This window comes from Schistocerca gregaria, chromosome X, assembly GCF_023897955.1.
Source record: "Schistocerca gregaria isolate iqSchGreg1 chromosome X, iqSchGreg1.2, whole genome shotgun sequence".
In the NCBI taxonomy this organism is placed as follows: domain Eukaryota; kingdom Metazoa; phylum Arthropoda; class Insecta; order Orthoptera; family Acrididae; genus Schistocerca; species Schistocerca gregaria.
The window spans coordinates 187,804,226-187,826,862 of record NC_064931.1 but is presented as its reverse complement, the minus strand read 5'-3'; the positions used below and the strand labels follow the sequence as shown (position 1 = coordinate 187,826,862).

The 22,637-nt window shown below is 42.5% G+C and overlaps 1 protein-coding gene across 1 annotated transcript in view; it reads right to left on the bottom strand.

The window, feature by feature from the left end:
- The window catches only part of LOC126298489 (Fanconi anemia group M protein-like), a 238,262-nt gene that overhangs the window by 14,646 nt on the left and 200,979 nt on the right, over positions 1-22,637 (bottom strand). Inside the window, exons 20-21 of the mRNA XM_049989825.1 lie at positions 20,636-22,414; positions 901-1,067 (exon numbers count right to left, since the gene is read on the bottom strand). Coding sequence (XP_049845782.1) covers positions 901-1,067; positions 20,636-22,414 — 1,946 coding nt within the window. The remainder of the gene's footprint in view (positions 1-900; positions 1,068-20,635; positions 22,415-22,637) is intronic.

Sequence of the window (22,637 nt, the reverse complement as noted above, 5' to 3'; positions counted from 1 at the left end):
CAGTGGGAGGGATTTGGGGGGGGGGGGGGGGTGGAGGGAGGGCAGGCAGCATCCATACACTTGACGACAGGACACGATGCAGGAAACATTAAATTTTTGGGAATCCCTTTGGTACTGTACAGGTTCATGATGTTGTTCTGACTCTCCAGATATGAACAATGTGTGTATTTACCTTCCCACTTGGATGTAAAGTTGCCTCATCGCTGAACTTCACATGAGCGGGTAAGTTATCTTCCCACTACAACACTTCACTTGCAAAGTTATAATATACATACATACTTTAAAGCATGTATCAAACTTTAAAACATATACCAACTGAAGGATGCATGTGTAAATCTTCCTTTAGAACATTCCATGATGTCATCTTTGGTAACAGAAATTCAAGACTTGCCTTCTGAACAGAATTCTTAGGACTATGAAGGTAATATGCCCTAACATGATCATTATCCTTTCGGACGCTTTCGGTGATACCAAGCTTTTCTTTTTACACATACAAGCACTTGTTTTGAATTAACTATACCATCGACTGAAGTTTTTGGGACACGGAGTATCACAAATAAACTGTAAACAAAATGGAAATTGAACTGAATCTACAGTTTCACTCTCAGCAAAATGGAGAACACAAAACACTTTACGTTCAGCAGTCCACATTTTGATTATGTGGCACCATAAGTGGGAAAACAACAAAGCAGTACTTGCGCATGCACTTATCTAAAACTGTTTGAGTTACTCATTAATTGGGACCTTGAACCAACACTCTACAATGCTTACAGTTCATACTAGTGAAATTTACAATTGGGGCCTTCTTTTAAGCACATGCTGTAGTAACAATAAGCAAACAATAAAATAAAAAAGAAGAGGCTTATATTAAAATACTAAACTATTAACAACATAACTTACCTGACAGATTCTAAATACTTCCCAACCATGTAATCAGAATCCTCTGATGGAATCTCATTCAAGAAACTGGCTTCATATTCACTGTTACCTTCTGATTCTTCATCCTCTGATATTGTAAGCGAGGCGATTGACACTTTACACTCATCATCAACAAATCTGATCTTATGCTGAAAGTTCATACACACAAATTATAAACAAACACAGTATAATTCCATAATTCTTTTCAATTACATGAAATAAGACAACTAATACACCACGGTACACAGTTTTATGTGCTCACTAATATCTCTGATATGATAGCACAAAAAGGAAACGTAAAAGCAGACAGACAATTTCATCTGCAAAAATTTATTGTTATCATTTAAATAATATTTAGAAAAACTAAATACTTTTGGATTAAATGACACACACACACACACACACACACACACACACACACACACACACACACACCTATACCTATGCACCTACATAGTGCTGGTGTGAGTTGGACTGGTTGTGGCGGGGATAGTGTAGGGTGGGGGGAAGGGGGTAGATAGAGAGGGAGATGGTGGGAGACTGGGAGGACTGGGGGTGAATGGATAGCAGCTCGGAGGGGACAGCCTGTCTGCCAACTAGTAATGGGGAGTGGTGGGTGGTATGTATGTGAACTCGGCATTTAATGCACAAATGTAGTGGCCTTATGGGAGCAGAGGGTCCAGATGGCCTGGGTTGTGAAGCAGCCATTGAAATTGAGAAACTGCATGTTGTGCCACTGGATGGTCAACTCTGTTCTTGGCAACAGTTTGGTGTTGGCCATTCATCCTAGTGGACAGCTGGTTGGTAGACACACCAACATAAAAAGGCGTGCAGTGTTTGCAGACTTGATAGGCTGGGATATCTGTGAAAACAGTCATACCATATACCAATTAACATCCCCACACTGCCTTCAGCATGCGCCACTCCACACCGGGGCTTACAATCTTTCATTACGTGTTGAGTCCATATACATGGCATTTCTTCCTCCTGCATTCCAAGCCAGCAAACTGGCTGCTTCCCTCCGAGTTGCTAGCCACTCACTCCCAGTCCTTCTCCCTCTACCCAAGCTGCCCAAGTGCCCAAGACTACCCCCACCACAAAAAGGTCCATTTTCTGAAAATCTTTAGTTCACCAGCACTATGTAAGGGCATAGGTGTGTGTGTGTGTGTGTGTGTGTGTGTGTGTGTGTGTGTGTGTGTGTGTGTGTAGTTTTACTCTAGCTCGTCAAATGATAGCTCCAAAAGCTAGCAGGTTTTCTTTCTTTTGTGTGTGCCTATTGATAATATAAAGCTTCAGTTTATCGGTGAGTAGCATCCTTTAATCCAAAAGTATCTTGATTCTACAAAAAGTTTTCGACAATATTTTTAAAAAAAGCTAACATTTACTTGAATTGAAAATTCCCTCAATGGATCTGCTTGGAGACAAGCAGTTAGGGACTGCTGGTTTTAATTTTACTGATATCTCAGCTGCGTGCCTCCTCACCAATGTCAGTGTTCAAGATATTATTTTTAATATTTGCAGTCAGTAAAAAAGTGTATACAGCCACAGATATTAAAATTAATAAATTATCATAGCAAAATATTAATTGCTACTGACCACTGCATGGACAAATGTAATGTTAAAATCTTTGCCACTGAGTCATCTTCCTAGGACACTTATCAAAAAGCTGTTGACATAAGGTTGCTGGATTTTTAACAATGGCTGCTTCTATTTCAACACATTTTGGAAACTTAACCAACATTTAATTGGTTCACATGTAGCTCCATTTGTTGACAAAGCACTTTCTACTATTACTCATATGTTCTATGCATAGACTACTTACAACATGATTGACAATTAATGTTAATATTGGCATGCCTTAATGTATATGGCTGCAAGCACATTTTCCATAAATTTAGGTATTTAAGAGCGTCTCTGACTAACTGAGAAATTGTCTGGAATGTACACAGCCAAATCATCAGTTCAAATGCGCATTGGACACCCATCCTGATCAATCTGATGAGTGCACTACACTATGTGAAAGCAGTGAGAAAGGATAATGGATGTAACTCATGAGGGGGCAACGTTGGAGGAGGAGGAGGAGGAGGAGGAGGAGGGTGGTTGCACATATCCCAGTATATTTGCTGATATAAATTGCTAACAAATGGGAACGAACAAAACACATCACAAATAAAGTCGTCTTTGGCATGCCTGAGGGAGAGGGAAAGGGGGGAGGGGGGAGAGACAGAGAGGAGGAGAAATAGAAGTAGAAGTAGAAGTAGTAGTAGTAGTAGTAGTAGTAGCAGCAGCAGCTTCAGCAGTAGCAGCACAGATGTGTGTGTAAATAAAACTGGATTCAAAATTAGTAAATGTTAGCCATAATAAGTAAACAATGTAACAAGTAAGATCAGAATCAGAAGAAAATAAGGCTGGCTGTCATATTTAGTTTGTTCAAAGACATGGGAAATTATTTTGGCCTGGCTCTTGAAGATGGTAATTTTAGGCAAACATTGCCCTAATTTTCCGCCAATACCTTCTTTCTAGCCTCCAAATATTTTTGAACCACTTTTTTTTTTTTTTTTTTTTTTCATGTGGCAGTAGGCAAAAGTCAGAAGGTCCCACACTTGATTAACAGGGTGGATGTTACAAGATATAGTACTTCAAATCCCTCAATTTTTCCAATGCCAAAGTACTTTTGTTAGCAAGGGCACTAATACAATTTTGTCATCATCCTCTTCCAATCCTGCTCTTCTCATGCAGGATGAAACAAAATCCACGCACTTGGATGCTATAGGTCTATTCCTTGTATACAAACCGAAAAAAAAAGTGTAACAAAATTTTGTTCCATGTATTTTTTCGGCAAGATTGGGATAAAAAAGGAAGGCAACACTGAAATCACATGTATGAAAGGTATCCTGATCCAATACTGTTTAACTCTGCTGTCCTGTTAGTGCAAAGGGTTGAGTTTTGTGTTTGTGTACTCAAGCTTGATTCCATTTGTAGGTGTAATTTTTTAAACTTTGATTTGCTCAGTAATCAGTAGCACACTGTGTTTCTTTAACAATAAATAGCCTACAACTACATTTCTTATCTTTAATGCTGAACATAATGGTTACAGATTGGACATGTCAAAAATATTCACGAACTACATTCAGTTAGAGTAAGCAGTTGTAATATTTTAAATACACTATCAGTGACAGTGCCTTCCACAAAACGCATGGAGTCTTCAGAGCAGATGCTCAATCAGATCTCCTCTATCTCCAAACATTTGTGACTTGCTGGACCATGCTTATCTAAATTCTCCATAGCATAGGTGCATCCGAACTCACAATAGAAGCTTAGAAGCGTCCTTCGAGTTCTTCCACATTCATCAGCATAGTAGAATAAATGTAGCACAGTTTGGTAATTATCTATAGCTGATGATGTAATATCTTAAAGAAATGTAATGGACATGAAAGTGGTAACCATGGTAGTTGGTACACCATTTTTTTTTGCAAAAGAATACATTAAGATGATGATGATGATGATATGTGATCTGTATGGTTCCCAGAGAATTACTTAGGATACAGGAAGCAGTGACCAAGAAGTCAAAGGGCGGCACAACACTTTCTTTTTCTTTTTACTTTGTGGGAAGGGGTATAAAAGAAAATGGAAGCAATGCTGGCAATGGACTGGAAAACATGGAGTAGTGATGTGCTTGGAAGAAGAGAAAACATTTCAAGGCAAAATACATCTTTAAAAGTGGAATAATAAACATGATTGTACTCCTATTTGTGTGTTGGTATTACATAATTTTGTGTTTATTGTATAAAACACACAGTACATGCTGTATAACAATTAAGATTTCAGATAGCGCATGACACAGCATAAAATTAGAAAATTACCCTTAGATACAGAATCGAAACTGAGTACTCTAATGCAAAACTCTACCCACTGCACTAACTGGACAGCACAGTCGCACAGTATTGAATCAGGATATCTGCTACACATGTTATTACAGTGATGCCCAATTGCCTTTGTTTGATGTCCATTTTCTACTGAAAATATGCACACAACAAAATTTTGTTAGAGACTTTTTTCTGTATTTTTAGTACACAAGGAACAACACTGTGGCATTTGAGCGCACGAATTTTGGTTCATCCTCTATATTTTTTATCCATTTGATCCAAATGACTTGTGTAGTATTCATCTGTTACTGTCTCACACTTTTTAAGGTAATCAACAAAAATAATCCCTTCTGCATCCAAGAAAATATTAGCCACAGATTTTCTAGCAGATGAAATAGGCTTCGCCTTTTCTGTTGCATCCAATCCATGCTTTGATTTATGTACTGTATATTGAAGCTGTGGACTCACATAGTACCAAACCAGTACACAAATTCTGTTGCATTTCCCAAAACACAGATTACTTTTCATATTTGTTTTTTGTCAGCCTTCAACAAATACAGAACCCATCTTGCTAAAAGCTCTCTCATAGTTGATTCTCTGTGTGAAATATACCATACGCTTTCTTCTAATATGATTATGGAGTCTGCTATTTAATACACCTATAACTGTTGATCAATCAGCACCATTTGTAGACTTATGATATTTTCATCTGTGGTTGCAGTTTTGGTAAATCTTTCATGTGTGTAACCTTTAGGAGAAGTACATTCATATTTAAATTCAGTTGTCCATTTCTTACATTTGAAGTAAACCATCTAAAATGTAGAACTTTAGGCTGGCATATACAAGGGTGCACATGAACACAAAAATGAGTCAGAGAATATTTAATATTTTATAGGAAATGTGGTGAAGGACAGAATTAAAGAAGATTCTGAAGGGGAAACTCCTGCTACTCCACTGAAGAGTACCTTTACAGTAACTCTTATAATTAATGTTTTCACAACGTAGTCATTTAACCCTCTGAATCTGTCACACAAATGGTATACCTGGGACACAGTGACCTTCAATTATTTGCTAGAGAAACAGCCTGAATATAGAATACTTTATATCGAAATAGTGGCTCTCATATAATAAAAGCATTTTATTCCAACTCTGTCATGTACTTTTTTGATCACTATTAGGACAGATATATCCAAAATGAGAGAATAAGTAAAACTGCCGTGGAAGCTTTTCAATTATGTAATTTAAAAGTGATACAGATGGAAAGACTTTATTTGCAGTTTATTTAGATGAAGATGCTATTCTTTTAATGAAAGGTACATATTACACAAATATTTTAAGTGTTCTCACTTATTCATAAATTTATTCATTCCACACTCTGGGAATTTGGACTATAATGTTACGGGTAACTGGCAGGCCTTTCCTATTAGGGAAAGCCACATTAAAATAATGACTGTGGATGACTGTATTTTCTTCATCGCTGTCTGAAACTCAGCAGACTGGCCCGTTTCACTATTGTCCATAACTGTTGCAGAAGCACCAGCTTCAGAATAACTTGCATCATGAAAGTCTCTTACACCACTTTTACAACTGAGTTGTTCTAACAATGCTTCCTGTGTAACATATTCTGTTAGTAAAAATGTGATTTCTACATGCCATTTTCACAAAAATGTCCTTCACCCTCTGCTACTGAATACTTACACGATGTGTACTCTGGGGTCACAATGACTCTACAGCAAATATTTCTACACAAATTAATTAAATAACAATGTCTCACAACTTCGAATGTTCACCTCAACTAGGCCTCATTCAATGCTGAAATTATACTGGTGGCAGCAGGCTGTGTGTATGTGCAATGGTGCACCCAGAGAAACAAACAAACTACTACAGGGTCAGACTGACTCCGATGTACACTTTTAGGGTTAATTTAATAAGATGTACATCCTTTCATTTCCTTCCACATCACCGAATTTCTCCACGTGATACAGCTCCATGAATAGAAATAATGTAATGTATATGTAACACAAGTTTTACATACATAATTCATGTGGTTTGAGAAAATGAAGCATGGAGGTTACCTGGAAACAGTAAACTGTGGTACACTGTCTTCCCCACAAAATGAATGGTAAAACCTAATTGACTGCAGTCTGAATCTTCAGCAGCTGAGTCTACAATTATTGTGAAATATTTACATTCACTTATGTCCTTGAATATCTGTGGCCTTGCAGACTTTCCCATTGTGCCAGTAAATTATCTCTGTGTGTTATATGACACCATGTATTTTACTGTGCAAGATCTTTTAGTCCGATCCATATGAAAAGTTAAGAACGGATCAAATTTGGCATTTAGATCCATAGATAACATGAAACTGCTGTTTCTAAAGGAGAATTTTTTTCTGATTCTTCTGAAACGATAATTCATCAACGAAAGTAATTCACTATACACTGTACCTCTCTATGAACATTTCTCTATTTCATTTATTTATTCTACTTATAAGCACCTAGTCAGTATACGGAATAGAGCGTTTCTTAAGCTAAAGTTTAAAACATGATGATAAAATTCACTTATGATTTAATACTGTTACTCTGCCATTACAAGGCTTCAACAATGATGTGATGTCTGGCTTTAAATAACTCTGTTTCAGACATCTTGTGCTTAGTGTCTGGCCAGTCTATTTGTGTCACTGATCCTGATGGAATGACAGTCTCACTAGTTACAGATTAACTCTACAGGTAAAAAAAACCACCCACCCAAAGAGAAGAAAAACGTACAACAGGAAAGACGGCAGACAGACACAGGAAAAGAAATACTCAGACAAAGAACAGACAAAACAAAGTAAAACCACACAGTGTGTGGCGGTGGTTGGCCGACCATAGGGATAAAAAAGGAAAAGCCAACCACCGAGAACACATTAAAAACTCAGTTTAAAATCGTAGGCCACAGGCCAGAATCAACACAAAACAATAAAATAAAACAAAAACACTCAGATTAAATGATAAAAACCCCCTGACCGAATAAAACGTAAAACTAAGTCAGCCATTACAGAGTCATCTGTTAAAAGCACAGGGAGCGTGTCAGGCAGTGCGAACAACTGTCTGAGCACAGCTAAAAGTGGACAGTCCAATAAAATGTGGACCACTGTCAAAATGGAGCCGCAGCGACAGAAAGGTGGGTCCTCACGTCGCAATAGGTGGCCGTGCGTCAGCCATGTGTGCCCAATGTGCAGCCGGCAGAGGACAACAGACTCCTTGCGAGAGGCCACACACCGGTAGCCTCCTTGATGGTCCGAAGTTTGTTTCGTGAAGGCAGGGCGCGCCATTCAGTGTCCCAAAGGTCCAGAATTTTGCTGCGTAGGAACGCTCGCAAATCTGTCTCTGGGAGGCCAATGTCCAGAGATGGTTTACTGGTGGCCTCTTTTGCCAGGCGGTCAACATTCTCATTGCTGGGTATCCCAACATGGCCTGGGGTCCACACGAAGACCACAGAGCGGCCGCAACGCGCAAGAGTATGCAGGGACTCCAGGATAGCCATCACCAGACGAGAATGAGGGAAACACTGGTCGAGAGCTCGTAAACCGCTCAGGGAATCGCTACAGATAACGAAGGACTCACCTGAGCAGGAGCGGATATACTCTAGGGCTTGAAAGATGGCGACCAGCTCAGCAGTGTAAACGCTGCAGCCATCTGACAAGGAGCGTTGTTCGGAATGGTCCCCTAGAGTTAGCACATAACCAACACAACCAGCAACCATCGAACCATCAGTGTATACAACGCCAGAGCCCTGATACGTGGCCAGGATGGAATAAAAGCGGCGGCGGAAGGCCTCTGGAGGGACTGAGTCCTTTAAGCCCTGTGCCAAGTCGAGCTGAAGGCAAGGTCAAGGAACACACCGTGGGGGTGTACGCAATGTGGCCTGGAAAGGAGGTGTAACAGTGAGAACCCTAAGCCCGGAAAGAAGCTCTTTGACTCGGACCGCGATCGTACAACCTGACCGGGGCCGACGTTCTGGCAGATGGACAACCGATTGCAGGAACAGGAGACGATAGTTGGGATGCCCAGGCAAGCTAAAAACATGGGCAGCATAAGCGGCCAGCAAACGTTGGCACCGTAACCGCAGGGGAGGGACACCAGCCTCCACTAGTATGCTGTCCACAGCGGGCTGGTCCGGAAAGCACCAGTGGCAAGTCGTATCCCGCTGTGTAGTATTGGGTCCAGCACCCGCAACGCAGATGGGGATGCTGAGCCATAAGCCAGACTCCCATAGTCCAGACGGGACTGGATTAATGCCTGGTAAAGCCGTAGGAGAGTAGATCGGTCGGCGCCCCACCTGGTGTGGCTCAGGCATCGTTTAGCATTTAGATACCGCCAACACGCCTGTTTAAGCTGCCGAATATGAGGCAGCCAAGTCAACCGGGCATCAAAAACCACCCCCAAAAACTTATGTGACTCTACCACTGTAAGAAGCTCGCTGTCAAGATAAAGATGCGGCTCTGGGTGAACAGTGCGTTGCCGGCAGAAATGCATAACGCAGGTATTGGCTGCCGAAAACTGAGAACCATGCACTACAGCCCAAGACTGCGCCTTGCGGATTGCGCTCTGTAGCTGACGTTCAGCAGCTGCAATGCCAATAGAGCTATAGTAAAGGCAGAAGTCGTCAGCATACAGGGAAGCGGAGACAGAATTTCTCACGGTAGCAGCGAGCCCGTTAATGGCTATTAAAAACAGGCAGACACTTAGAACAGAACCCTGTGGCACACCGTTCTCCTGGACTTGGGAGGAACTATATGAGGCCATGACGTGCACGTGGAAGGTACGATATGACAGAAAATTGCGGATATAGATCGGCAGAGGGCCCCGAAGACCCAATCCATGAAGCGTAGAAACGATGTGATGACACCATGTCGTATCATACGCCTTCCGCATGTCGAAAAAGACAGCGACCAGATGCTGATGGCGGGCAAAGGCAGTACAGATGGCCGACTCCAAGCTCACCAGATTGTCGGCGGCAGAGCGGCCTTTACGGAACCCACCCTGAGACGGAGCCAGAAGGCCCCGAGACTCCAGTACCCAATTCAAGCGCCGGCTCACCATCCGTTCAAGCAACTTGCAAAGAACGTTGGTGAGGCTAATGGGGCGGTAGCTGTCCACCTCCAAAGGGTTCTTCCCTGGTTTCAAAATTGGGACAACAAGACTTTCCCGCCATTGCGACGGAAACTCACCCTTGACCCAAATACGGTTGTAAAGGTCGAGGAGGCGTCACTGGCAGTTCACTGAAAGGTATTTCAGCATCTGAGAGTGGATGCTATCTGGCCCAGGAGCGGTATCAGGACAAGCGGCGAGGGCACTGCGAAATTACCACTCACTGAATGGAACATTGTACAATTCAGGATGGTGGGTGTGAAAAGAAAGACTTCGACATTCTATCCGCTCTTTAATGGAGCGGAAGCCCAAGGGGTAGTTGGCAGAAGCGGAATTCAGAGCAAAGTGCTCTGCCAAGCCGTTTGCAATGACATCGGAGTCAGTACAAACTGCTCCATTCAGTGAGAGCGCAGGGACGCTGACAGGGTTCTGATAGCCATAGAGGCGTCGAATCTTGGCCCAGACCTGCGATGGAGTGACATGGAGGCCAATGGTGGACACATACCGCTCCCAGCACTCCTGCTTGCATTGGCGGATAATGCGGCGGGCTCGCGCACGCAGCCGTTTGAAGTCGATAAGGTGTTCGATTGAGGGATGTCGCTTGTGACCCTGGAGCACCTGCCGGCGAGCTTTAATCGCTTCAGCGATCTCAGGCAACCACCAAGGCACAGCGCCGCCGAGGGGACCCAGAAGAACGGGCAATGGCAGATTCGGTGCCAGTAACGATGCCAGTGGTGACCGGTTGAACCACTGCATCAATGTCATCGTTAGACAGAGGCTCAATAGCAGCAGTGGAGGAGAACAAGTCCCAGTCAGCCTTATTCAAAGCCCATCTGCTAGGACGCCCAGAAGACTGACGCTGTGGCAGTGACAGAAAGATCGGAAAGTGGTCACTACCACACAGGTCGTCATGCACTCTCCATTGGACAGACGATAAGAGGCTAGGGCTACAGATCGAAAGGTCAATGGCGGAGTATGTGCCATGCGCCACACTGAAGTGTGTGAAGGCACCATCATTTAATATCGAGAGATCGAGCTGCGCCAATAAAAGCTCAACGATGGCGCCTCGACCTGTTGCCACTGACCTACCCCACAGATGGATAAGGGCGTTAAAGTCGCCCAGTAACAAGAAAGGTGGCGGCAATTGGGCTATCAGAGCAGCCAGGACATGCTGCGCGACATCACCATTCGGTGAAAGGTAAAGACTGCAGACGGTAACAGCCTGAGGTGTCCACACCCGAACAGCGACAGCCTCTAAAGGTGTTTGGAGAGGGACAGACTCGCTGTGAAGAGAGTTCAGGACATATATGCAGACGCCACCAGACATCCTTTCATAAGCTGCCCAGTTCTTTTAACAACCCCGATAGCCACGGAGGGCGGGGGTCCACATTGCCGGAAGTTTCCTGCAGAGCAATGCAGAGGAAAGGGTGAAAGCTGATAAGTTGGCAGAGCTCAGCTAGATGGTGGAAGAAACCGCTGTAGTTCCACTGTAGGATGGTGTTGTCCATGGCTGAGAAAGGCGTGACAGGACTGGGAAGGCAGATTACGCCGCTGGGTCACCTGCTGCCTCCGATGGAGCACCAGTGCAAATGCTATCCATTGCGTCTGAGGGACTGGCGAGATTGAGGTCCTCAGCAGACGCAAGAATCTCCACCTCATCCTCAGACGCAGAGCTTGTAGGTAGCGGTGGAGTAGGAGCCATCGCAGGTGCCTTGGTCTTACGGGGCTTCAATGTCGTTTTCTCTCGCTGTTCCTTCGGTTGCCATTATTGAGAGGGCTGATTGGTGTCAGTCTCCGGAACCAAAGATGTTCGCGAAGCTCGACGACCAGCGATCTGTGGCTTCTTCAGCCACTGGTTGGTGTCTGCTGTGCCGCTGGTAGGAACCTGGGAAAAGAGTGACCCAAGGGATACCTTCCGAGCGAGAGAAGCCGAAGAAGACTTATGCTTCTCCGGCTTAGAAGTGGGGACTGGTGCCCCCCCCCCCCCCCCCCCCCCCCCCGGTGGTTTAGTGGATGCTGCTCCCGAGGTAGACGGTGTGGGAGCAACAGCAAGAGAAGGGGCCCCATCGTCAAGGGGGCAGGTGAGGTCCTCTGACGCTGAGAGCTGACTGTCTGTCGTACAGCTAAAGAGCTGGAGCAGGAGTGACAGTGGAGGCATAAGATGACATCATGCGCACGGGATGTAGCCGTTCAAATTTCCGCTTAGCCTCAATGTAAGTCAGTCGGTCCAGGGTCTTATATACCATTAATTAGCATTATTTCTGTAAGATCCTGCAGTCTGGCGAGCAAGGTGAATAGGCTCTCCACAGTTGACACAGATGGGAGGCGGAGCACATGGAGTATCGGGATGAGATGGGTGTCCGCAATCTCGACATGTGAGGCTGGAAGTACAGTGGGAAGACATATGGCCGAACTTCCAGCACTTAAAGCACCACATTGGGGGAGGGATATAGGGCTTGACGTCACAATTGTAGACCATCACCTTGACCTTCTCCGGTAATGTATCACCTTCGAAGGCCAAGATGAAGGCACCGGTAGCAACTTGATTGTCCCTCGGACCCCGATGAACACGCCGGACGAAATGAACACCTCTACGCTCTAAGTTGGCGCGCAGCTCGTCATCAGACTGCAGAAGTAGGTCCCTATGGAAAATGACACCCTGGAACATATTTAAACTCTTATGTGGTGTGATGGTAATGTTAACATCCCCCAACTTGTCACAAGCAAGCAACCTGCGTGACTGGGCGGAGGATGCTGTTTTTATCAAAACTGACCCAGAGCACATTTTAGACAAGCCCTCCACCTCCCCAAACTTGTCCTTCAAATGCTCTACAAAGAACCGAGGCTTCATGGATACAAAGGATTCCCCATCAGCTCTGGTACAGATGAGATACCTGGGCGAATACATGTCACTATCATTCATTGCCTTTCGTTCCTCCCGTGGTGTGGCCAGGGATGGGAACGATATGGGGTCATTTAGCTTTAAAATGAGCCCTTGAACACTTAGAGACTGCTGATGGCTGGCCACCAGCAAGAGATGATGTACCATGCTTCATTGCGGGACATCCGCCCTGATGCCACCTACTCGACCAAGGGCCCTCCCCATGGGCGCCACCCAGCCACAGCAAGAGCCACCTGGCAGGATGGCCATTGCCGGGAGTCCTGATGCCCCAGGGAGATGGGCATCTACTCCTTGGCATACATGGTGAGTAAACGGTGCAGGCATCAGTAGAGCGATCCCTGTGTTGTCAGGGGGCTACAACCAACAGGGTACATGGCGGCCCCACCACAACGGACTGGCTACCGTGCTGGATCTTAGGTGCAAAAATGTAGAAGGTCGTTGTCGCAGCAAAAAGCAACACTGCACAGTGCAGTGTGGTAATCGCACCCAGGGACGTATCCTCGCCCAAGAGATGGAAAACGAGCGGGACACCATTGCAACGAACAGAAAGCCGGCTAAAGGTCTCAATGCACGACAGATACAGTGCACCATGTAAGGCGCCCTTCCGCAATTGGCTCGCTCTTCGGAACAATTTAGAAAGATGGAGGTCAAACCCGAGAGGGGACCATCATATAAGGCCGAAAAGGTTGAGACTCCTTTTAGTCGCCTCTTACGACAGGCAGGAATACCGCGCGCCTATTCGTACCCCCGAACCCGCAGGGGGGTGCCCCTTGTGGTTGGGCTTCATCACTCCACATGCCACTGAAGATGGATCATAGCTGTGACTGACAGAAGGTGTGGGCCTAATGGGCCTTCCTCTGGTGAATGGGCGAAACCAACTGAGAGCAAACAGACATCTTCTGCTTACTGGCCTCCAGGTTGTATGTGTACTGCTTTCCTTGCTGTACGCTTTGTGCGCTGAGGGAGCCCTGCCCTTCTGCCATCATGACATCCTCCATCCAGAAAGAGCTGCGGATACAGGTCTAAGAACACATCATCTTTGGGAGTGCTGAGGTCCAGTGTATCTACACAGGAATATCCGCAGTTGCAGATGCAGTCATCTCTCCTGTTTCAGAGGGGACACCTGAGCCTACGAGATCTGGACAATCACAGAATATGGGATTACTGGTAGTTGGGAGCTCCAATTTTATGCATGCTATGGGTCCCTTAAGGACATGGGTACCAAGGAGGAGAAGAAAGTCAGTGTGCACTCCGGGTGCATACTGGGTGGAATCATTCCAGATGTGGAATGGGTCCTTCCGGATGCCATTAAGAGTACAAGGTGCAGCCAATGCATGTGGTGGCCCACATTGGTACCAATGATGTGTGTCACTTTGGACCAGAAAAGATTCTCTCTGGTTTCAAGCAGCTGACAGAAGTGGTAAAGGCTGCCAGTCTTGCTTGCGAGATGAAAGCAGAGCTCACCATTTGCAGCACAGTCGACAGGACTGATTGTGGACCTCCGGTACAGAGCCAAGTGGAGGGTCTAAGTCAGAGGCTCAGATGGTTCTGCAACCATATAGTCGGCAGATTCCTCGACTTGCGCCATAGGGTGGTTGGGTTTCGAGTTCTGCTGAATAGGTCAGGAGTCCACTACACACAGGAGGCAGCTACATGGGTAGCAGTGGCTGTGTGATATGGGCTGAGTGGTTTTTTAGGTTAGAGGGTCTCGGGTAAACACAAAAAGGGCTTCAGCCTCAAAGGGTGCAGGTGGAACAAAGGAAGAATGTAGAGAAAGGAACTATCAGGATAATAATTGTAAACTTTCAGAGCAGTGTTGGGAAAATGCCAGAACTCCAAGCGCTAATAGAAAGCACTGATGCTCAAATTGTTACAGGCACTGAAAGCTGACTAAAGCTGAAAGATTTGCAAAGAATTTAATCATGTTCTGAAAGGATAGGCTAAATGCAATTAAAAAAAAAAAAAGTTCAAATGGCTCTGAGCACTATGGTACTCAACATCTTAGGTCATAAGTCCCCTAGAACTTAGAACTACTTAAACCTAACTAACCTAAGGACATCACAAACATCCATGCCCGAGGCAGGATTCAAACCTGCGACCGTAGCAGTCCCGCGGTTCCGGACTGCAGCGCCAGAACCGCACGGCCACCGCGGCCGGCTAAACGCAGTTGGTGGTGGCATGTTTGTTGCTGTTTGATATAGTTTACCTCATTGCAAAATTGAAGTAGATAGTTTCTGTGAGTTAGCATGCATAAAGGCCATTCTTAGCAACTAGAATAAAATAGTAATTGGATACTTTTACTGACCTGCCAACTAAAATGATACAATTGCTGAAAGGTTCAAAGATAATTTGAGTTTAATTTCGAACACCTACCCGACTCAAACAATTACATTTGGGGGTGACTTTAATTTACCCTTGATATTTTGGCGAAAATACATGTTTAAACCAGGAGGTACGCATAAATCATCATCTGAAATTGTGTTAAATGCCTTCTCTGAAAATTATTTCAAGCAGTTAGTTCTTGAGCCCAAGCGTATAGTAAATGGTTGTGACAACACACTTGACCTCTCAGCAAGAAATAATCCAGTGTTAATGATGAACATCAAAACAGGTACAGGGATTAGTGAACACAGGATTGTCGTAGTGAGACTGGAATATAGTAACTCCCAAATCCTCCAAAACTACACAAAAAATGTACCTATTCAAAAAACAGATAAAAATTCTTTTGTCGTCTTTCCGAGAGAGAATCTCTACCTTTCCAAATTAACAATGTGAGTGTAGACCAGATGTGGCTTGAATTCGAGACTTATACCTAATAAATTAACAAACAATGGAGCTGATCCTCCTTGGTACACAAAACAGGTGACAGAACTGTTGCAGAAAGAATGAAAAAAGCATACCAAATTTAAATGAATATCAAATCTCCAAGACTCGCGATCTTTTACTAAAGCCCCAAATTTCATGCTGTCATCAATGCAAGATGCTTATTATAGTTCCACAATGAAACTTTGTCTCGAGATGTAGCAGAAAATCCAAAGGGACTTTGGTTGTATGTATGGTATGCTAGCAGCAAGACACAATCAATGCCTTCTCTGCACGACAGAAATGGAAATATGATCGATGACAGTGGTGCCAAAGCAGAGTTACTAAACACGCCCTTGCGAAATTCCTTTGCCAAAGAAGATGAAATAAATAATCCACGATTTGAATCAAGAAACTGTTGCCAACATGAGTAACTTAGACGTAGATATCCTCGGAGTAGTGAAGCAAATTAAATCACTTAACAAAAGCAAGTCTTCCAGTCCAGACTGCATATTAATTAGATACAACTGCTTGCTCGGCGAAAGATATGTACCCAAAGACTGGAAAGTTGCACAGGTCACACCAATATGAGTAATCCACTAAATTACAGTCCCACATCATTAATGCCAATATGCAGCATGATTTTGGAACATGTACTGTGTTCAATCATTATGAAGTACCTTGAAGAGAACATCTATTGACACACAGTCAATACAGATTCAGAAAAAATCGTTCTTGTGACACACAACTGGCTCTTTACACGCACAAAGTGCTGAGTGCTACAGATAAGGGATTTAAAATTGATTAGGTATTTCTAGATTTCCAGAAGGCTTTTGACACTATACCACACATGTTGTGAAATTGCATGCTATGGAATATCGTCTCAGTTACGTGATTGGATTTGTGATTTCCTGTGAGAGAGTTCACAGTTCGTAAAAATTGACAGAAAGTCAAAGAGTAAAACAGGAGTGATTTCTGGCATTCCCTGAGGTAGTGTTACAAGCCTCTTCTGTTCCTTATCCATATAAACAATTTAGGAGACAATCTGAGCAGTTGTCTTAGGTTGTTTGCAGATGATGCTGTCGTTTATTGTCCAGTAAAGTCACCAGAAGAGCAAAACAAATTTCAAAAGGATTTAAAAAAGATATTTGTATGGTGCAAAAATTGACAATTGATCCTAAATAACAGAAAGTGTGAGGTCATCCACATGAGTGCTAAAAGGAATCAGTTAAACTTCTGTTACATGATAAATCAGTCAAATTTAAAGGCTGTAAATTCAACTAAATACCTAGTAATTACAGTTACAAATAACTTAAATTGGAAAGAACACACATAAAATATTGTGGGGAGGGCAAAACAAAGACTGTATATTGGCAGAACACTTAAAAATGTAAGAGATCTACTAGGACACTGCCTGCACTATGCTTGTCCATCCTCTTTTTAGAGTACTGCTGTGTGGCGTGGGATCCTTACCGGGTAGAATTAATGGAGTAAATTGAGAAAGTTGAAAGAAGGGCAGCATGTTTTGTGTTGTCATGAAATAAGGGAGAGAGTGTCACTGAAACGATACAGAATTTGTGGTGGACATCATTAAAACAACACGAAATTTCAATCACCAACTTTCTCCTCTGAATGTGAAAATATTTTGTTGACACTGACCTACATAAGGAGAAATGATCATCACGATAAAATAAGGGAAATCAGAGCTCGAATGCAAAGTCCGTGTCTGTGTTTCCTGTGCGCTGTTCAACACTAGGATAATAGATAATTATTATGAAGTTGGATTGATGAACCCTCTGCCAGGCACTTGAGTGTGATTTGCAGTCTCCATGTAGATGTAGGTGTAGATATCTGTGCACCCCTCAAAGTTTTATGGAATGTGACATATGCTTTACCTTCCCCAATCAGTTGTAAATTGGTTATACAAAGGCATGTTTCATCAGACCAACACCCCGAAATACAGTTGTGTCCTCTGGTACATTGATAAAAAAAGATGTTATTAAATTTGCTACCACAGGATTGATAGGAGGAGAGGGCACACTTTGCATAACTTTAATTTCTGAAATTGTCCTGGTGGCTATTCCTTGTTAGCTTGCAGTGGTTCTGCTTCGGTTCTGTAATGTCCCGGTTCCCCACTTTTCTGCTCTAGTGCAGCTTGTTATCTAACAATCTGTTCTGTCATCGCGGTAAGAGAATCACTCACATTAGTGGAAAAGGTTTCCATTGGCATATTGCCTATGCTATTAGTGTCAAGCCAAACAATTGTACAAGGGAAGTTAACACCAGGTTCAAATTTAAGGTACATAATACAAAGGGAGTTACTCTAATGCTTATGGTGTATCATAGCCCATCTACATTTGTTACAATCTCATGCCAAAGGACCCCAACATCATCAAGTAAAACATCTGACTGGAACAGCCTTGGTACACAGCACCTTGTGCCCAGGAAGATTACAAAATGCTCACCTAAAAGGCATCAAATATATTTCGTGACAGTTGCCTCTGAACTTGGAGAGGTCATGAGGTTAGCGATACTGTACCAGAGTTACTTTCAAATTGAAATGAATGTCTTTGCGATCTACCACAGCCAACAAATTATACAATGAGAAAAACACCTTCTCAATCACCACCCTTCATTTGGAATTGCAGGTTACAAGTTGACAGAAGTTGACTGCAGTGATGTTCATGTAATGACTAGTGATGACAATGTCTGGTGTTGTGAAGACCACTCCTGTACGTAGGTTGTGATGACGACAGATGGCGAGACTCCTATTTCTATACACTAGTCGTCATGGAGCCCATTTCGGTACTGACCTCAGGTCAGGAGGTCAGTGGGAATTGAGGTTCAACAGGTGAGGCGGTAATATTACAAGTGACTGAGATCAAGCTCTGAAGGCTGGTGAATGATAAAGTCTTACAGCTGAAGGCACCAGTGAAACACTGGTACCTGTAATAACATTTTATTAATGTGATTCCTCCAATGAATTCAGTCTGCGCTGGGGGCTGCTCAATCAGCAATCCAACAGCTCACATAGCTTGTCAGGCAGGCTGCCTGACAGTGGGGTGCAGTAACAGAGGCTAGCAGGACAACATATGGACATGCCTCTGTTGATACAAAGGGTCTCAGCACTCTCGTAGATGATGCACACTTAGACCTGTACCCACAGCATCTTCTGGATGGCCACTGTCATGAAAGAGAAGCAAAAGGCTCCAGGCTCCCTAAGCATATACAGCATATAGCCAGGAAGGCAGCAGCCACACAACCTGGGAGGCCAGCAAGCAGAAGATAGAGGCTGGCAACAACATGGCTGCATGCAGTCAGTTGGTTTGGCTGGGAATGCCCAGCAAGTCTGCATTTTCCATCAGTCACAGCTGTGATCCATCTGTAATGGCAGTGTGGAGCAATGAAGTCCAACCACAGGTGGCCGGCTGCAGTCTTGTAGATAGAGTCTTGAAACAGACAGCAAGCAGCACATCACAGTTCACTTATAGAGTTAATCTGTAACTAGCAAGACTGTCATTCCATTGGCATTGGTGACACAGATAGAATGTCCAGGCACTAAGGACAAGACATCTGAAGCAGGGGTATTTAAATCCAAACATCATGTCAGGACATCACTGAACCATCATTATAGCATGGTAGGTGGCCATTTGCCCTCTTTTAACCAGAGGTGTCAGCAGTCCTGTCCACACCGTGATATCACCATTACGGACATTTTTCTCTGCCCCAATCAGTACTAGAATGCCTTGGAGCGGCATTGTTAGGATGATACATGTCATCAGTCCATATTGTAGAGTTTGCAGAATGACATTCTGGATGCTGTCATACTGCACCATTTGCGCTCCTTGCTATGACTCCATTCGCTGTGTGGCAATGAGTTATAAGTGTTGCCCTGGTTTTGCAATATTTGCTCTCTCTGTGTGCTTTAGATATGATTGTGGCATAGTCTGAGTTGGACTTGGTTCTCTTACTGTTTGTGTCGAGCCTTGAAAATTTATTAGTGCACCAGGGAACAGGGTTGCTGTGCAACAAAAGTTTAGACTTGGATGGCTGGGGGTTGAGGGACTAAACAGTGAAGTCATCAGTCCCTCGGCCAAGTAGTAGTTCATCTGGAGTTAGTGATGTCTGACAGAAATTTGAGCAGATCATGAATAAAATTGGGATTTGGACAAAATATAATGCATAGGTGAGATACAGTTTCATTCACCTAGCTTCACAGTCAGTCAGTACCTAGCGTATAGTGTCCAGCAATCAGGAGAATAATGACCACACATAAGCACCTGCAAAATTTTGGCATACTCGTTTATTCATTGGATGATAGCGAACTGGTGATTGGTCAACTTATAATGCAACCACATGCAGTATTAAGGAATGACATTTCTGTTTCATGACATGGTCATTTCTATGTGGTTTTCTCATTACTCATATCTGTTTTTGAGAGATTTTTTTCTCTACATCACATAGGCTGCATTGCCTTCACCGATATCTGCTTCCTTTTTCATAATTATTAACCATCAAAAGTATCATTCTAAGTAATGCCAATGGACAAAAAAGAATACAAAAAATAGTTTTATAATTTCATCCAGTAAACAATAGAATTAATCAGAACTGCAAAAATGATGGAACAAATTTAAAAAAGCCACAAGTAATAATGATAACTTAAAAACTATAAAACTAGGTATTGGCGTGGAAACAGAACAGTATTGAGATTACATATACCAGTAAACATTTTCTCAGAAACAGATCTAGTAGTAAAACAGGACATATATTTGAATGTTAAATTTATAAATGCATCTTTAGACTTAAATAACATAATTGAACTCAAATTAATATACACACTATGGTCATAAGCTGTTTACTGTCTGCTGCACTTACACACTAGTTGTAACGAAATAGTTCTCACACATTTTAAAATAATATGAGTGTCCCTACTACTATCAAAAATGTCTAGATTTCTAGAGTTTGACTTTGAGGTGAACAGCAGCATTAACTAAAAATAGGATGAAACTTACATGCTTATGTTTCTCTTTTCCATTTTTTGCCTGGTTATCCTCTAGTACAGCTGTTTTTCTTGAGTGTGTCTTTCGATGATTTATGCTGGTTTGCTTGTTGCACACAAATACACCATCTAATGATGATGAATCACTACCGTCATGTGTAGAATGTGATGCAGAACTATCTTCATTCTCTGTATCACACCTCTTCATGTATGTAGAAGGATTTGTTTTTGTTTCCTGATTAGCAGTTGTTTTTTTATTGCTGTGAGACATTTTAGTTGATGTCTTTTTTTCTCCCTGGTGTGCATTAGAATATTTGTCCGTTATTGCCTCTGTATCACTTGGAGAAGTACTTCCAGGACACCACTTATTGTGAGAAATTTTAGGCTCTGCCTTGTTTCCTTCATGTTGCATACTAGAATACCAGTTAAATATTGATTCTGTTTCACTAAGTGAAGTACTACTACGAAAACACCCAACGTTTTTTTTATACGGTTTCTTGCATATTTCACTGTCTCCAGAATCTGAAGAGAGTGAAATGCATTTTTGTGGTTCTGTCTCAGGTTTTTCCATTCCACTTCCTCCAACAAAATGTTCAGTAACCATTCTGCAAGGTGAATTGAAGATTTCTTGCCTTTTGGCTTGATCTGTGTGTTGAGCTTCTGATTCTTCATCAGCACAGACTTTTTGGATTTTAGATTGTTTTGTGCAATGTGTTATGGATTCTACATCAGGAAGGACTTGTTGGCTGTTAGACTGCTGTGTGTGTTGAGTTACTGATTCTTCATCAGCAGTGTCACTGTCTATACCACTGAAAAGTAATTCTTCCTCCTCTGGGACTAATTTAAACATGAAATTTAGTCCATCCTTTAATTTTGAGTCATGTACTTCTAAAGCATTTTCTGTTTTTATTTCTTCTCTTGTACTTGTATCTTTGTGATTACTTTTCAGGGCAAGCTTTGAACCACTAGTAAAAGTGTGAGTAGGATTTTCTATCTTGAATAATGTTCTCTTACTAATTTTTGGGGTGGAACAGACTGGATCTTTTCGTACCTTCTGGGAGAGTACTGGGGATGAATCACCTATATCTGAACCTATATCTGAGTAATTAAATATTTTATCACTTAAGGGGCTTACGTGAACTGATGTTTCTTCTGCAGTTTTGAAATCTGAATTTTTGTTACAGTTTATGCTGTCATTACTACTTTTAATTTGTGTATATGAAATATTTTCAAAAGCTGCCTTTGATGTACTAGGGACTTCTAAATCTATTGCAGTGTGACTGCTAATATTTGAAAGACACGGTAGTTTAATTTCATGAAAATGAGATTGTGTGGAATCAATATCATGAAAATATCTTTTATTTGTGTCTTCATACTCTGGTGATAAATGCAAGTCTGATAAAAACTGGTCTATGTTACAGACCAAATTGAATTTTAAAACATAATTGAAATTCTCACTAACTGGTTCCTCATAAGTTGCACACAATCTGTCTAGGACACCAGGGATGAGAGGAGGTTCTGTTACATCTGTAACAGAAACTGAAAGCTGTTGCAATTTTGTGCAAGATATCACCGGTTCTGAATAGCAACAGTTCTGAAATTTGAAACTTTTTATAAATAAATTCGCCATATTACTCAATTCTTGCACTTTCTTCAAGCAGTTTCTTGTCTCTTCTTTCAAATCATCTAATTCGTTGCAATTGGGTGCCACGAAATAACATTCTGTATCAACTGGTATCATGGTCTCATCTTCATCTTTTCTGTGGTCCTGAGTGACATTACTTTTACCAACCTGGAAGAAACAAAAGAAGTTACTGTTTTCTGTACACAATTTAAAAAATTATTACAATAGTACATCTGTGAAAATATATACAGGGCAAGTCACATAAGACTTAACATCCCTTTTATTTCCTGTATAGTGCAAGGTAATGAAATGGAAGTTTTCAGCAATTGACAATGTGCAGAGGGGCATGTGATCTAAATACTCTAAATTTTGTATCAAATAAGATAGTGAA